The sequence below is a fragment of the Heterocephalus glaber genome, unplaced genomic scaffold (genome assembly GCF_053883595.1).
Source record: "Heterocephalus glaber isolate CG9 unplaced genomic scaffold, H.glaber_assembly_v1.0 deba00001428, whole genome shotgun sequence".
Lineage (NCBI taxonomy): Eukaryota > Metazoa > Chordata > Mammalia > Rodentia > Bathyergidae > Heterocephalus > Heterocephalus glaber.
The window spans coordinates 23,405,891-23,424,367 of NW_028258293.1; the positions used below are offsets into that span (position 1 = coordinate 23,405,891).

Consider the following 18,477-nt stretch of genomic DNA (forward strand, 5'->3'; position numbering starts at 1 on the left):
TTTCTTACTCCCACAGATTGAATCTTTAAGTCAATTGTATGGTGAGGGAGAGTTAGAGATTAATTTCCATTTGAACATAGATTTCAGGGCAAGAATAAGTACATTAAACTACATTATCTCATTTTATTTCCATGAATGTTATTGAGGTAGGTAATAGTACTGCCACAAATAAATTCATCCATCATTTAGCTGCTTGTCATTGCTTGGGTTAACTTTCTTCTACTAAAAGTATATATAGATAAAGTAGGAAAGTTTCAATTTTACTTTTTACCTCTAAAGGTTTGGTAATTTTGTTCTGTGAAAGTCACTGTCAATACATAGACTAACAGGGGAAAAGACATACAAATTTGTTCATGTGAAAAGCATGGAGCTACACATACAGGATAAGACTCAAAGAGGGGCAAGATGGCTGAAATTTATAAAAGCTCACCCAAAAGATAGGAACTTGGAATTCTGAGGGGACAAAGTTGGTGCAGGCTCTGGAAGGTTAAGTGAGGAGATGCCCACTGACCAATTGATGTCTTGGGATGTAGATGAAGTTTTCCAGGTAATAGTCATGTGTAGCAATCTCTGCCTGGGCCATGTTCAGACCCCCAAACTCTTCTTCCTATGAAAGCTCTCCCTAGTTGAACAGGAGGATATCAGATAGAAAAGCCTCTACTTGCATCCACTATTTACTAATGTAGATAGATATAAATTTCTTTTTACTAGGTATCATGGGTTGGTAGGCTCTCTGAATACCCAACTCAACATATACAAAAGAAATATATTTGGGGTGAGTATTTTGGTCTCCCAAACCAGTTACTGTTGGATTCTGGGCTCAATCATATCTCTGACTGACTTCAAACTTCTTCTCCTTAGAAAATATCTATAGTCCTACTCAACATTAGAAAATAAGTTATTGGTGAGATGCTGACTTTGCCTTTATATCTTGTTTGTTTCTCATGGCAATTCATAGAAGTAGCTGTTCACATTCACCTGAGGAAAACTGCTCAGATATATATGCTAATTTCCTTATCATCATGTATTTCTTGAACATTCAAATATTCCATTTTGTCAGGAACTAAGGATATGAACAAGAATGAAACAGATCCTCCCATAACTGGAAGAAGAGGGAAATGCTCTGCTCTGAGGATAAATTCAGCCCCCACTCTCATAGAAGCAGCCAAATCCTGAACTGAAGCAGTGAGTCAGCAGCCTGCCAGTCTTTGGGAAAGAAGCTGGTCATTGCTCAGGTCTCTCTGGAGCAACCTGAAGACAGGGAGCTGGCCTCAAGGAGACAGGTACGTGAAGAAGAAGGTGAGAAATGGGAGTAGACAGAGTGCTACAAGAGACTCAGGTTAAATAGAAACAGAAATTGATTGGGATTTTCATGGGCAAAAATTTGAGATGCAAAGATTTAGACTTGTTAAGAACACAAATATGAACTTAACACTGTCACTGTTCCAAAAAAATGGCTACAAATCTGAGAAAAGAGGGAGAACATAATCTAAACATTGAGGAAAGAGGTGAGAGAAAGACAAAGAGAGAGACTGAATGATAACACTTACATTTTAATAACACTCTCATGACAATTAACCAGGATCCCATGAAAAAATACATTCATTGCTTTCAAAGGCATGTCCCCTAGAGGTATAAAGACTTCTCACTAGACCCCATTTCTTTAAGGTTCCACAGACCCTCTCAAGAGTGCTACACTGAGACAAGCTTTCTATCAGATGGACATTTAGGGAACAACCAATCCATAATCTGAACATAGAATTCTGCCCCTAGGTCCCCAAGGTTTATGTCCATCTCACAATGCAGAATAAATTCATTCTAAACAGTCTTGTGCTGTTAATAGTCTCATTAATCCTCAAAAATCCAAGTGCAAAATGCAATCTGAGACTCCTGGCAAACTCTGTCAGCTGTGAGTCCCTATAAAAATTAAAAAGTTACATCCTTCAATACTACAATGGAGGAACCACTGCAGAATACACGTTCTATTCCAGAATGGATAAATAGGGGAGTGGAAACCTATAATCAGCCTAAAGCAAGAACATAGCTTGACAGAATACTTGTTAGGCCCTAAATCTCCATATATAGTATCATGGACAAAATGCAACAAAGTGTAAGTCCCCAGGGACATGGATACCCCATTCCTATGGTTTTGAGTGTTCCCACCATGTGATTGTTCTCTGAGGCTTCACATTGGTGTTGACAGCTTTCCCAAGCAGGTGTGTCATGCCTTTTGCTGTTCTATTTTTTTTGGGGTGTCCACTGTGGCTCAACTTCCACAGCTCCACTAAGTATCACCACATCAAGGGCACAATTTATGTGCTCAGACCTTACAGGGCCAAGTTTTCATAGCCTGCCAGACATTCTTTCAAGATTTTTGTGTAAGACACCATGACTCCATAATTCTTGTATTTTCTATGCCTACTAAACCATCATGTCAATGATGCCAAAGCCTGCCTTCAGGAGGTGCTGTGCCAAGTCCCACTTCAACCATGGCTGCAGAAACTTCAGAGCACTTTGCCAGTAAGCCAGATCTCAAAGTGGTTTAGATTTGCAAAATATACTGGGGTTCTTTCTTAACAAAATTGTGCACTGGAAAATCTCTGCATCAAAAGTGTACAGATAGACCCCAAGGTTTGCCTTAGGAAGATGGCTTTGAAGAAGTGTGAGATTCCTCTGAGTTGTCAAGAGTTGTTCTGAGTTGCAGCACTGGGTTTCTGTTTTCCATGTTAATCTTCTTAGTGAGAGGTGACTCAACTGCCACACTCTCTGTCTCAAGCACATGTTTTTGCTCCTTCTATGAATTTGCCTGCCTTTTCACTCTGCTTCCTTTGGCCCCAAATGTCACTCAACATCTGCTGAAAAGGAGTTAGTAATACCAATGGCAAAGCCTGAATATCATCTTTTGAAATCTCCTTCTCAAAATAAACAACCCATCATTCTTAAGTTACGCTTTCCACAAAAATCATAAAGAATGGACACAATCTGCCCATGTTCTTTGCCATGGTTTTACACGAGTCACCTTCAATACAATTTCCAGTAGAATCTTCATTTCTACCTAAAGATAATTTACTGTTTTCTCATCTTTGAGCCTTCACTAGAATTGCCCATAATATTCCACATTCAGCATTGTAGGCTTTTTATAACAACTCTTCCAATTTATGCCCATGAACCAATTCCCAAAGCTCCTCTACATCTTCAAGTACAGTTACAATAATGACCCAGCACTTAGGTACCAATTTTCTGTATTAGTCTATTTCTGTTGCTCTAATAACATACATATGGCTTTTAACCTCAAAAATAATAGAAGTTTATTTAGTTTACAGTGTTCAAGACTGAAAACCCAAACACCATAAAATAGGTGCTTCTGAAAGCAGGCGGGTGGGTTGTATGTAGGAGCAAACAGTCACATCTCCAACTAGAAAGCAGAAATAGAGAAGCCAGGCTTGATGCTTTTCTAACAATCTTTAGAATATTAACCAGGGTCCCAGGAGAAAATACCTTAATCCATTTTGAGGGCACACCCCTAATGACTTATGGACTTCATATTATACTTCACTCCTGAAAGATTCCACAGCAACTTCCAATACCACTATCCTAAATACCAAGCTTCCAAATATATACACCAAGCAACTACCATGCCATATACCAATCATAACTCTCTCTCCTCTCCTCTGTTTTCCTCCCTTCTTCCTTCCCTTTCTCCCTTTCCTCCCTCCTTTTCTCTTTTTCTCTCCTCTCCCATTAAGCTTCAATTATGCATATACTCATGTGAATTCATGATGTCCCACAGTTCTCATATTTCCTCCTTATCCTCAGATTAGGTAAATTCAGATGGCCTATATTAAAGTTCTCTTTTTCTTTCTTCTGTTGCTTAATTTTCTGTTGAAGCTCTGAGTGAATCCTTCATTTAGTTTTTGCTATTTTTAGCTCCAGAATTTCTCTTTTTGATCTTTTTCATAATTATGTGCATCTTTATTGATACTCTTTCAGGAGATATCATTAACATATTTTCCTCTATCTTTTGTCCATGTTCTCCTTTAACTTTTTGATTGTATGTAAGATGTAATTTAATATCTTTGACTATTTAAGTCCAATGAATTTTTCCCACAAAGAATTTGTTAAATTTCGAAGGATGGGCCATACTTTCCTATTTCTTTCCATGCATTTTACTGTATTGTAGAAAAGTAGAGATTTTGGAAATTATGATGTAATAATTGGAAATCATACTCTTTCTCATGGTCAGGGTTTGTTCTTCGTGCTTACTGTTGCTTATAATTTTTTTTTATTTAGAAACTTTAAGAAACTTTTTATAAAGATTATTTCACTAGTGTTGGCTCAAAGTCTCTGTAATTTATCTTAAGTTCAGCTCTTTCAATGATAGAGATTTTTTTAATTGTTGGAGAAAGAAACCTCATGTAGCACTAGCTGTCAGAGCATTACTTCAATACTTTACCTCTCACTTTCTGCTTATATTGAGCCTAAATAGAAACTCAGTAGATATGAAACCTGAGGGTTTTGTTAGGCATTTTCTTAGTATACATTCTGATGTTGGAATATATGTGGTTTTCTAGTTGCCTATATACATCTACTTCCACATAAATCCTTTTTTCACAGTGATTCTCAACATGTCTATAATTTTCATCATAATTTCTTCCTGCAAGCAGTAGCAGGATGCTGTTTATATATCAATATTTTCAGGGAATACCCACCCAGGGTAGCCAATTTTGTGGCCTGAGATAGCTCTGAGCCAGGCAAAATGAAGAAAACTACCACTCATCAGTTCTTCAAGGAATACCCAGCAGGTCCAAAAGTACAAATAAAATGATTTTAAAACAAGATCTTCTATCCTCCCTTTAAAACCAGGGATGAGAATACTACATTGAAAATGTAGGCTTCTGTCTTCAAGACCTTTGCTAAACAGAGGAGGGTGGATCCAGGACTCAAAAAAAGACACAACATCCACCTACCACATTTAGTTGCATTTTTTTCATTAAGTTTATTGGTATTATTTTATGTATACAACACAGTTACATTCACCATTGCAATCTTGTATCATTACATGACATAACTTGGTTCTTACATTTTCCCCATTCCCCTGCCCTCCCTTCCCCGTTCCACCCTTCCCTATTTACAAAGACTTTGTTTCCATTTTTTCCTCTTCTCCTATTTTTTCATTTCCCTTTTTTCCTTTCCCCTACCCTTCCCACTTCCCCTACTCCTTTAGACCTTTTCTTTCTATATCACATAATCAATTATACATTTTGATCCTCATTTAAACTTTTCATTTTACATACCAGAGAAACTATTTGGTATTTACACGTGTGTCCTATTTATTTCTTAAGTTGCATTTTTTTGATCCACAATTCACTTGGTTATTAAAATTTCTTGACTATTTTCCAGAGCTCCAACAGAAATGATTCAGAAAAATTTTATTTGTTTGTCCATTCAGTGAAAGGGTGAAGCCTGGGGACACTTATCTCATGAAAGTTAATGTGACTGCAGTTTTAACTTGTTTTTTATACTACACATTATCTGTTACTAGACTAGCTGTTAAATTTGGATGAAATATTGTGACAGTCTGATGTCAGATTTTGAGATATTAAAGGAAAATAAGTAAAAGGTAAGTATTTGGAACATGAGAAAAAAATACTGAATTAGGCTCACTGTGACAGGCAAACCATGGAGGAACAGATCTGGAAAGCAAGTTACCTGTGAAATTTGACAGATGCTCTTTTGATCCATCTTCACATGAAGTTCCAGCTATCTCTGGACACTAGGTTGAGAAAAATCATATTGTTATGTGCTCTTTATAACAACAGTTGTATTAACAACATTGTCTCCGGGGTTTTGTAGCAGTTATTGAAATAATTGTACCTGAGGAAGGGGAAACAGGAGATGGGGAAGAGGAAGTAAAAATCATCATAATGAGGTATGCATATGTACTAGCTCCCCAAGACAAATGTAATTACTATGTATCAGAAAGATACATTAACAATAAAAAACATTAAGAAGAAATATCTTATGATTATATCAACATATACATAAAAGACATTTGACAAAATGTAACACTCAATCATGATGAAAACTCCTTGAAAACTAGGAGTGGAGTGAAAAAAATGTCTTAATCATCTCTGAAATATTCCAACCCTCAATACTGTCATATGGGAGTTGCATTACAATGGGAGTTTTACAGGAAAGAAAGAGTCAAGCCATTGCAGATGGGATGCCTATAATAGAAATCTACTAAAGACATGGAAAAACCAAAACTAAGGGAAAACTGGTAGGAGAAGATGAATATTAAATGACCTAAGAAAACTGAAAAATAGGTAAGAGGTGGAAGGGAAGGGGAAGTAAAAATCATTAAGATGTGTCATGCACATGTATCAACTCCCCATGGTGAATATAATTATATGTTGGGCAAATATGTACTACTAAATAGGATAACAGAGAGAAATGATATATACACACCCATGTTTATAGCGGCACGGTTTGTAATAGCTAAAACTTGGAAACAGCCCAATTACCCATAAAGAAACTGGATAAAGAAGATGTGGGGTTTTTTTATAAAATGGAGTACAACTCAGCCATAAAGAATGAGAAACTAGAGACATTTATAGCTAAATGGATGCACATTGAGACCACATTCTTAAGTGAAATAAATAGGACACACATGTGTTCATACCAAAAAGTTTCTCTGGTGGGAGAAACTGAAAATGAAAATAATGATCAAAATGTATAATAGATGATGCAAAATAGGAAGAAAACATCTAAAGGGGGAGGGGAAATTGGAGGGGTATGGGAAAGAAATAAATATGAGAAAAGGAAAAAATGGAGACAAAGTCTCTGTAAATAGGGAGGGGTGGAGGAGTGGAAGGCAGCTGAGGGGAATGGGGAAAAGAATAAAAACCAAGATATATCATATAAAGGTGCAAATTCCCAATGATGAATGTCATCCTATTGTATACCTGAAATGCAGCAGTAAAATTAATAAAATAAAAGCGGGAAAACTCATTTGCATTTTCAAATTCCATCCCATAATTTAATGATTTTTCATGGAATTGATTTAAGATCAGGTACAAAAATCAGGGTACTAAGTTCCAACTCACCAAGTACCAAAAAGTAATCCATGTGGAAAATACACACAATGGTGTCTTTTGCACACACCATATACACACACAGAGAAAAATTTGTAAAAGAAGACATTAGAAAATGTAAGGGGGGATATATAATGGTCTGGCTGAGACTTTCTAAGGTCAGAAAACAGTAAAGGTAACTGGGTGTCTGTTTCTCACACAGCCATGGCAACTGCAGACTACAACACTGATGAGCCGCTGCTCAGAGACAAAGGGAAGCAAGATCTCCAAGAGATTCTGGAAAATGTGGGACTGGACACTGAGTTTTGGCTGCCCAAACTGCAAGAACACCTGGGTGTCACCTGTGCTCAGGCCTTACAATACTTAAAAGAAAAAGACCTGCAGGTCCTGAAATCCCAGGTGCAGTATTCGTGGGAAAAAAGGGCCCTGGAGAAGCTGTTTGACTTCTCACACTCAAATAGTCATCCAGAGTCACAGGAGTCACCAGTGGAGATGGCAAACAAAAGGCAGAAGCAGGCAGAACAGGCATTGCAGGAGCTAAAGGACCTGCTTTTAGAAGGAAGGCAGAGGGAGGAAGAGGCAGTGAGGAGGAAAGAAGCAGAGCTGAGGCAAGCAATGGAGATCCCTGAAGAATACTGGCCACTGCCTGAAAAGCCCCTAACACAAGTCATGGAAATCGTGCAGCAACATCTCAATCTCATGGAACAGACCTTGTCCCACAGGCAAAATCTTTCGGAGAGAGATCTGGTAAGATGGGCATCTGGAGGCCTTGCCCTGCAGGGAATTTATCAAACTGGCCAAGAAAGGGACCTGGTACAGAAGAGAGAAGAGCTACTCAGGGTCCCCAAGGAGTTCGCACTCTTTGGCCCTCAACAGAGCACACGGATGGAAACAAAAGAATTTACATCTTCTCAAGCAGAATCCATGTTCACCCAGACTATAGAGAAGCTGGGCTTCAGTGTAACTGCCTCAGCCAAGGGTAAAGGATGGGGATTTAGGTTAGAAGGTGGCACAGATAAAAGCAAATATTCAGACTCCAGGGAAACACATCAATCACATTCTGACCACTCTTATTTTTGCTCAACCAAGTTCAGCTACATTCCCCTGGCCTGCTGCCACTTTCCCACTGATCAACTCCAGTTCTCCAAGGCTGCTCTCCAGGAACTGAAATGCATTGAACACCTCCTGGAGCATACTGCATCTCCCTTGCTGAAGCAAAGGACTGAAAATTTCTTCCACAAGTTTGGTTCTCATGCTAACCAAGGCCCTCTTCATCTGGGAGGAATCTACTGGTGGAAGGCAATTGCAGAGGGCTTCCAGAAGGACCAGCTAGATGATGTCAAGCAACAGGCATCAGAGGCCTTGGAAATTTACATAAGGGGCAGCTACAGTGGCTTTGGAGTAAAAGTTGCTGCAAGTATGAGTCTGTCAGACTCACGTTCAAAAAGAGCTTCTCAGACCAAAACTCTTCAAACTCATCAAGCCAATATCCAGTTATCTGTGGCACAGACCGGTGGCCTACCAGAGGCAGATGGCCTTCTCCAGTGGAAAGCTGGCCTGGTGGCCAGGAATCAAACCTGGTGTGTCATAGACCGGGGCCTGAAGCTGGTGCCAGTTTGGGACATCATTCTTGTCAGCCACAGAAGGGATTTTAAGGATGCTCTAAAGGTGGCCAAATTCATGAAAGACAACTACACTGCTCTGACTGGCTTCACTGCCCAGATCCCATATGGAGAGGAATTCCTGAGTGCTGAGAAAGAAGCTAGAATTTTCTTAGAGGAAGTAGACTCCTGGGAAGTATCTGATCCTGAAGAACAGCTTAACAAACTGATGAATCTTATGCAAATGTTGTGTAAAAAAACAGCAAGTTATCACATTTGGATTGATATATGCCTCACAAATTCAGATCTGCAGAATTTTCTAGTAAATACAGTCAACTTTTGTAAAAAGTCTTCCTTTTATGAAACTAAATTTATTAAATCTCAGCTGCGCACACTTCTGGATCCTCATGTGTACAAAGTGACAAACTTTCCTCAGGCTCACTCCATGATACAGTGGATCTACCAGTCAGAGTCAAAGCAACAGGAAGTCCGTATCTCCCAATTTTCTGAACTGATTAAAATCTTAAAAGGAACTCAGAATGATCTCTTGGAAGTGAAGGTCAAATCTGAGTCCCCAGAAACAGTGAAAGAGGCTCAAAGAAAAGTCACTTATAAAGTTGGCTTGGCTCTTACTTCCTTTTTGAATTACCTTAAAGGGGCAGAGCAGACAGACACACAGCTCTTGTTACTTTCCATTGCAGCTGGTGCAGGATATCACTCGGTTAACAATACTTTTCAGTATCTTCTGGGTTGTGATGAGTTAAACTTTCTACTGGATGAAATGCAAACTGCCCACAATAAATACCAGCAGCTCAAAAGGAATTGCATCCACAGGGCCCAGGCATTCCTGGTGCTTGTATGTCTGACAGCCTCTGTTGGAGTCACAGCTATTTCTCCAGAAGAAAAAACACAGCGCATGGGGTTGATCAGACAATATATGGGACAATCCTTGTCCAAGGAAGTTGCAAATGTCTTCAATGAACCTGGAACAGGTCATGATTGGGAAAACCTGGAAGAAGACTTGAGATTGCTCATTGATAGGGATTATGAAGACATCACATCACCCTTGCAAGTTGACAAAATCAAAGAACAATTGCAAAGTCTCCTTGGGGAAAATAAACAGACATACAAACCACATGATAAAGACAATATTAAAAAGGAAGTGATAGAAAATGGAGCCTTCCAAGATTTACTCCAGCGTCTAGGCCTAGAACATTACTTCCCAAAAAGGATGGGGAGAGCTGACTTTCATCTGATCTACAAGACTTCTGTCTACAAAACCCAGCCCAGCTCTGAACGGGAGCTTCCTTTCTATTTTCTCCAGAAGTTACTGATGCTAGATTATGGGTTGAGATATCTGGTCTTCAGAGGAGAAGAAAACATAGAACATCAGGTTTATCCAAGGGCCTCTGACCAGGAAAATGAGGCTTCTGATCCATATGAGGACCTTTTTGATGATGGTTGTAGTCCTGTTCCCACTAAAGCCAGGCCACCTATTCACCCAATGGATCTCCAGATGGCAATTTTTCACTGTGCAGATGATTTTACCAGACAATATATTTTGAACAAACTTTCTATTTGTCAATTTGCCCTCCCCCTTATGGTACCTAATCCTTGTACTGTGCAAATTGAATTCTCTCTGTGGTGTCTCAAACAAATTAGGAGGAGTTGGCAGAATAGAAGTAAGTCACTGAAGGGAAACAAGTACAGTTTCAATAACCAGCAGATGTGTCATGTCTCCACGTCCATTGTGTCCTTCATTAGAGTTGGGAATGGTCTCTCTGCTTCCAAATCTCAGATCATGAACTATCTTCTCAGTAAACGGAAACATGATGTGTTTTTTCACCGACACTGCAAGGGAAGCAGCAAAAACTGTCTCTTGATGGGTGGTGTGGTGGAAATCTGCTGGTTCTGGCCTGGGGAAGAAGATGAGGACAGATTTGACAACTGTGTGACCTTCACCAATCTTCATGGTGATGCAAAGGAACACAAGCAGCAGATTGCTTTCCTGCAGGAGGTCTCTTCTCTCATTGTGGTCCTCATGTCAGCCTCCGATGACAATGAAGAAAACCGAAAATTTGTTCGTGACCTGTGGCAGTCATCACGATTTTTGATCTGCTTGCTTGATGACAAAGAAAAAGATGTGGTCAGTAATTCTGGCAGAAAAGTAAGAATTGGCATCAGGAATAGAAATGAGGCAGATTTAATAAAAGAGATCACTACTACAATCAGACGGTTGCTAGAGCTCTCTGACACTGCTCTCAGTATAGAAGGCTGTTCTCAGATTGCTCGCAAGCAAGGATTCCTTATTGATGAAGACCAGAGAGACTGTAAGGAAGCCAAAGAAAAGGCACAGATTATAATGGCCCTCCTGGGAGAAATGAACTTATCTCACATCAAGGAAAATTTACTACCCCTTCAGGGACAACTGTGGCATTGGTGGTGTAAAATGGACAAAGAACTCTATCATCTAAGAGAGAAGGGGAACAGGAGCATTGAACAACACAAGAGTGATATTGAAACAGAAAAACAAATAATAAGGCATAAACAGTTGAAAAAAGCTTTTCCTCCCAATGACTTAATGCAGTCCTTCCTACAAATTTTGCAACGCTCAAAAACTCAGGTCAAACTCTACTTTTTACAGTGGCTGAGTGTTTTCATGGATGGATTCACTTCAGAACACTTGGAAAATTTGCGTGAGAAGCAAAGATCTTTCTGGTCAATGATACAAACAGAAAAGCAAAAGGCACAGAAAAGCAACTCCCTGGATCATTGGCAAAAGAAACTGGAAGCCATCTCCATGGAGATCAGTGCCTGTACCTTGGGAATTGAGCAGCTTCTCAGAGAAGTTGGGCAGATGTATGAAGCTCTGGAAGAAACTTCCTGCAAAAGAGATATCGTTTTTCTCTCTCTTCCCCAAATTGCTGCAGACCTCATGGTATCTGGTGTCCCCATTGAGCTGATGGATGGGGATGCATCTTATGTGCCTCTAAAATGGGTGGTGGCTGTATTTGACAAGGTCTCTGAGAAACTTCCAGGCAAGAAACTGTTTGTTCTTTCTATCCTTGGCCTGCAGAGTTCAGGGAAGTCCACCCTGCTGAATGCTCTTTTTGGGCTGCAGTTCAGTGTCAGTGCAGGCAGGTGTACCAGGGGGGCATACATGCAGCTTCTGAAGGTGGAGGAGACCTTCACAGAGGAACTTGGATTTGATTTTCTGTTGGTTGTAGACACAGAAGGACTCAGGGCCCCAGAACTCAACAACAAATCCCAGAATAGAGACAATGAGTTGGCAACCTTTGTCATTGGACTTGGAAACTTGACTCTCATCAATATTTTTGGAGAGAATCCATCAGAGATGCAGGATATCCTACAAATAGCTGTCCAAGCCTTTCTGAGGATGAAACAGGTGAAAATCTCCCCAAGTTGCCTCTTTGTCCATCAGAATGTGGGGGAAGTTACAGCTAAAGAGCAAACCATGGAAGGACGAAGGCGACTAGAGCAGAAACTAGATGAAATGGCAGCAACTGCTGCTGAGCAAGAACAGTGTTCAGATGTATCCCGCTTCAGTGATGTCATTAAGTTTGATGTCAACACTCATGTCCACTACTTTGCTCACCTCTGGGATGGCAATCCCCCAATGGCCCCTCCTAATCCTCAATATAGTCACAATGTCCAAGAACTAAAAAGTAGAATTCTTTCAATGGCTAAACAGGAATTTAGGGGAAATATCATGAAGATATCAGATGTGAAATTGCAAGTTAAAGATTTGTGGAGAGCCCTTGTCAGTGAAAATTTTATTTTCAGTTTCAGAAATACCCGAGAGGTCGTGGCCATGAGCAAACTGGAAACCAAGTATAACCAGTGGTCCTGGAAGCTGAGGAGTCACATGCTGCACTTGCAGAATCAGCTGAACAATCAGATTCAGAATGGGAAAATTCAGACACTCAAAATAAGCTCACTGGACGATCCAATTATAAAAACATATGAAACCATTAAGGAAGATCTTGAGAAGTATTTTAATGAAGACCCAGAGAGTGAAATACTGATTCAGTGGAAAGGAAATTTTGAAAATAAGTTACTAATCCTAAAAGAGACACTTATTTCAGATGCCAAAAGAGAAGCCAATAAACGTATTACTCTTAAAGAAAGTCAAGAAACATTGGATAAGAAAAAGATGGGCTATGAAAATGAATTATTGAAGAGGAGCCGAGAGTTGGCCTTAGATGTAAAAGGTAAAGCACTGAGTGAGGAGGAGTTGCAGGAGAAATTCAATCAACTGTGGAATGAATGGGTCTATGATGTGTCCTCAAATCTTCCTCCCACAATGGAACCTAACATTGAGGTGGATTCTGAAAACATCCTTTTGGAGCATTTCATAAAGGAGAAAAACATGGTGAACTTACTAAAGACAAATTCTGGAAAAAAATTTCAAGTCAAGTATGATGAACATGTCAAAATGAGTAAGACATATGTAATTTACCGAAAACAATTAGAAGCAGGTGATGAAGAGTTAATTCATATGACTACTAACTGCATTCTTTCAAGATTTGATGAAACTGTTGCTAATATTTGGAAGCAACATCGTGATTACAATGTAAATGATTTTCATGAAATTCTGAGAATCATAGAAGAAGAAGTGATATCTGTACCCACGAAGGAAAGGTTCTCATTTACAAGTAAATACAAAATGGAATTAGCTTTGTGTTTATTCCGAAGAGCATCAAAAATTTTTAATGAAATGCATAAAGCATTCAAGACTGCAAATGATCCTGTAATCTCTCTGCAAAGTAAAAAAGATGACTTCTTCATGAGTTTCAAGATCTCCTGCCAAGGAGCAACCTCTATCAAGTCATTTGTAGATTTTCTGTGCAACAAGCTCATTCCTGCTGTGTCTACCACCATATGGAAAATCATGGCCATTAGAATTGCTGAGGACATGCAGGCTACCTGCCCTGAGTTCAATGGAAATAGGGCTAAACTGGAAAAATATATTCTCATCTCTCTGGCAGAAGAAGAAAACTTTGATAATTATTGGGAATACATTCATAACCCAGAATCCTTTTTTAAGACTTATATTGAAAAACATATTAAAAGATATTGTTTGGAAAAAGGAGGTGAAAAAATAAAGACTTTTTCAAAAATAAATTTAGACATCATCAAGAAAGCTATCCTCTGTGCTATTCATGAATCCACAGAAGAAGCTAAAGATAAAAGCAGCACTGCATCTGAGTGGTTGGATTTGTTCTGTGATCACCTGGGGAACAACTTGATCTTTCCACGAACAGACTTGAGAAGCATTGAACACCAGGAGATAAAAGATATTGAGTTTCTCAAAGAAGCCATGAGTGTAGAGTTGGATGCTGCAATGATGAGAGCAGAAGAAAAGTTTTTAAGTATGCCTAAAGATGAAATGTTCCTTGTAATTGAGAAAATCCTCTCTCAACAACTCTGTGGCTGCTGGAAACAATGTCCCTTCTGTAAATCAATTTGTACCAACACAATTCCTGCACATGAAGGAGACCACAGTGTTCCATTCCACCGTCCTCAGGCTGTCAATGGATACCATTGGCATAAAACAGATGAGTTTGACATTGATTTCTGTTCTACTGCAGTGGCAAGTGATACACAGTTTGTTCTGAATGACACCCTGAAATTCCGATACAAGACCTATCGCCAGGCAGGAGGAGATTATGCCACTTGGAGTATCACTCCGGATTCATCCTCCCAGACATATTGGAAATGGTTTGTCTGTTCCTTCAAATCAAAGTTAGAAGAAAAATACCAGAAAAAATTTAAAAATAAAGGTGAAATCCCTGATTCATGGACCCAAATCACAAAGCAAGATGTGCTTAATGACTTGAAAAAATAACTCAGTTACCACAAAATAATACTTGACACAAAATACACCTTCTATACATGAACAAAAATATCACAGTCTATATTCCATACTACAACACATTCTTCTTATAACTAGAATCTTCAACTTCCCACTTTTTAAATGAAATACATGAAAGTGAATCAATTAAACTTTGAGTAGTTGAAGATGTCCTATAAAAGAAAGTCTTTTCTCTCTTTGTCAGCTCCTTCTGGAAAATCAAATTACTAAAATATGTGTACCTGTGATAAAATTAAATCACTAATTTCATACTAAAAAGTATTGTCCTACGTATTTCCTAAAATGCATGATATCTCAGAGGGAGCAACCTTAACAGGAAATTTAAACTCATTCCAGATTGCCACAAAATTTTTATAGAGTAACTATATGGATATTTAAACAAATATATAGATTTTGGATGGAAGCTAAAAATTGACTCTAAGGTTTTTAAGTGAATGTCTTTCACTATTTCAAGTTGTGATGAAAAGTTATCAACCCTCAATTATAAAAACATTTGTGGAGTTTTATGATTTCTAAGCATAGCAATATTTAAGTACTTCGTGTTTTAGGAAAGAATAAGTTATAAAATTTACCAAGATAAAGACTTTATCAATTTAGCAAATATTATTAAACAAATATCAGAAGTAGAAAAAATTAACTTTTTTTTTCATTTAACCATCATTGTTTTCTTCCCTGGTATCTAGGTATTTCCCTGTTCATGCTACACACACACACACACACACACACACACACACACACACAAAGATTCACAAAGCTTAGGAAGTCAAAGCCTCGTGCTATATACAAGTCTGAAAAGGATTAGTTCCTGGAATAAAATTTATGAAGACCAGAGAAAAAAGACAATTTCAATCAAGTCTGTGGACAAAGCGAAACTTCTTTATGCCATTAATAAGTACAAAAACTTTCTTTAAAGAAAAATCAAATATACTGTACATAGTTTTTTAAAACCTCATAATACTGAAAATTAATTGGATTGTATTTTAATAAAAAATTGTCCTTTTACATATAAAATGTAATTAAATGCTTATCTCCAAGTTAGACACATTTGTGACTCTTTAATCATTTGGACCTTAAAGTCATGATCAGAATAAAAGTGATGCAATCTCTGAAGCCAACAAAGGACTTGAGAAGGGAAGGAAATCATTTTTCTGCCAATCTACCCCTAATACTCAGTTCTCAAAGCTGTTAATCTAAAGGAAATATGTTGGAAAGAAGAAAATTTCTACATGTTGAATATAAAGACAGCCATTGGATTCCATTTACAGGTACAATATCTACCTCTCTATAAGCACTGAAAACAGACATCCCAGGAAATGACTGCCAAAAACCTTGAATCTTCAGAAATGGGATACAGGAATGCTGACTCTGTCCCCTTTGTCCCCTCAAAAGGCTTTAAGCATAGTCTCAGTTTCAAGTCAAATGACTACTACATCCAGAAACCTTGAGACAGAAAAATTACAAATAATGTTCTTGTACAGTATTTTTTCTGTTTTTGGAAAAATAGTCTGGTGAGAGTTTTGAAAAGATATCCTAATATGATATAACTGAAATGGTGATGGAAACAAAATCTGTTCATAGCATGATTCCTATCTTTCACATCAATGAACCTTTGAAGAAATCTAAATGCTGAATTAATATTTTCTGAATACCTTTTAAATATTTTCAATGAATTCTTAAAATCTTTTAACTAAGAATTATCATATATTGGGCCAGGGATTTAGTTCAGTGGTTCCACTGCCTACCTCGCAAGTGCAAGGTCTCGAGTTCAATCCCCAGTGCCAAAAAAAAGAATTATCACATATCATATTATTTTTGATTTTCAAGTCAAAATGAAAATCAAAAGTAAGAACTTTTTAAATTCTATTGTTATTCTCTGTTTTGCAATGAAATTTTGTTTTATTTTTAAAAATTAAAAAGGTCTTTGACAAATTCCTCATGTATGTAAGAAGTGTGGTTATTAAATGAAATTCAGTAGCTATTCTCAAGAAATCATACATGCAAAAATAGAAAAAAGCAGTTGTTATAGAAGACAAGTAGGAATGGTGATTTCTGAGATAGTTGTACAGCAAGTAATGCTGCTGTCAAGCCAAGGTCAGATTTAGAAGGAAATACAGGGTCAGTGGATTGGGGCCCACTGAGAAACAGTGGTGTGGATGAAATGGAGTCAGGAGAAATGAGATCATCAAGATGAGGAGACACTGGGTCCAGGTACAAATCAAAACTTAGAGGTCAGAGTGATAAGATTAGCAGGGATAGGGTTCACCTGGTCAGTACAATGGATCGCTCAGAGTCCCTGAAGTGGGGAACAGAGAAACAGAAATTGGGAATTGCCTCACCAGTAGATTTTAGAGAGATTTGAGTCAGTCACATAGAGTGGAAAAAGAGCCAAAGGCCTGTAGTGATGTGATTAGGGGAGTGATGGATTCTATGACACCAAATCATACAAATATATGAGTTACTTGTATGTGGATTCTAAAAATTAGAACTCATAGAAGTACATAAAACCATGGCTATCAGAGACTGAGGGGATGGCAAGGGAAAGGAGAAATGTGGGTAACAAAGTAATTTCAAGAATTTCCATGTGCCAAATCTGATATCACAGCCTCATCTATTTCTACTAAGGGCTGTCCTTTTCCTTTTCATTCTAGCTTATGTTCTCCCTAATCCTTTGGTTTAACCCATCTAAATATCCCAGGAAGGGAGATATTTTTTCTACAGACAGAGATAGTTTTATTCTTTATCAATATTCTTCCTTATTTTACTTAAAATATTGATTAACTTTATATAGCAATCAATGGAAGAAGAGATAGTTCATATGTCTGGAAGGTCAACAGTAAGAAAATAGTAACAAGGGCCAGGGATTTAGCTCAGTGGCTTCGCCACCTACTGTGTAATCTCAAGGACCCGAGTTCGATCTCCAGTACCAAAAAAAAAGAAAAAGAAAACAGTAACAAGACCCTTCAGTAACAAGACCCTTCAGATATGCTTTTGAAGGAAACAAAAGATAATCTGCTTGTAAGCGAGTAAACTTTAGACATTACTCCAATGGTTGATGTTTCATAAACTTCTGGTAATTATTTTCTTATTAGTTTTAGAACTATTGAATTAAGTGTTTCCTTGCAGTAATCCAACACTTTTCTCTCAGCCCAGTGCAATTCTACCTCTGAAAATTCCTTCTATCTCCTTTCCAGCACCCTTTGCTGCTTTAATTTCCTTGTCCCCAGTATTAATACATTTAGACTATCCTCTACTATCCCATGTTACCAAAATCATCTTTCTTACTAGGAAGAAACTTAACTTGATGGTCATAGGTATCCATCCTTAACCCATTGGATTAAAGAATTGGTCCCTCAGAAATATATCAGAGTCAAATAGTGTGATCTCAGAAATAAACATAACACCTAAAGTGTGATCAAGTACGTTGCTTCATTATCTGGTTTCTTGACTGAAGACAAAGATCAAGTGAAGTTTAATCATCAGAACTATATAACTTGCTCATATGGAAATGATTTCATACTTATATCTGAGAGTTTTTAAAAATTATCATTATTAACTATTGTTACATTAGCTGTCCCTAATCCTATGCTTGTGAAACTTATTCTTTTTACAAACCTACTTAAAAGTTTACCTTTAGCCTGGGTAGAGTAAGGGCTTGTCTTCCAATGTTGTTGATATCACAAGACTCTGAATGGATTCTGGACTCACCATCCAGGCCTCAGTCCTGCCAATATGCTTTTCAATCTTTTTCTTTGATTTTGAAATTAAAACAAGAGGTAAAAGCAAATAAAGGGATATATAAAGACCAGGAGAAAAAATGAAGTAGGAGAGAAAATGAGTGGAGGCAAATGAAGTGGTAGGAGGAAGAGGGAAAAGAACTTTCTCTGAT

At 38.0% G+C, this 18,477-nt stretch overlaps 1 protein-coding gene and 1 long non-coding RNA gene across 3 annotated transcripts in view; one reads left to right on the forward strand and one right to left on the reverse strand.

The window, feature by feature from the left end:
- Positions 1-7,299, reverse strand: part of LOC147828017 (uncharacterized) — a 96,216-nt gene extending 88,917 nt beyond the window's left edge. The window contains exon 1 of the long non-coding RNA XR_015451461.1: positions 5,710-7,299. This is a non-coding gene — a long non-coding RNA (uncharacterized LOC147828017). The remainder of the gene's footprint in view (positions 1-5,709) is intronic.
- Positions 1-18,108, forward strand: part of LOC101708863 (interferon-induced very large GTPase 1-like) — a 47,303-nt gene extending 29,195 nt beyond the window's left edge. The window contains exons 3-4 of one of the 2 annotated variants that reach the window (XM_087211803.1): positions 1,061-1,299; positions 7,297-18,108. In XM_087211803.1, coding sequence (XP_087067929.1) covers positions 7,299-14,564 — 7,266 coding nt within the window. In that variant the 5' untranslated portion in view covers positions 1,061-1,299; positions 7,297-7,298 and the 3' untranslated portion in view covers positions 14,565-18,108. The remainder of the gene's footprint in view (positions 1-1,060; positions 1,300-7,296) is intronic. The other variant, XM_087211802.1, reaches the window with a different exon arrangement.
- The last annotated feature ends 369 nt before the right edge of the window (positions 18,109-18,477 follow it).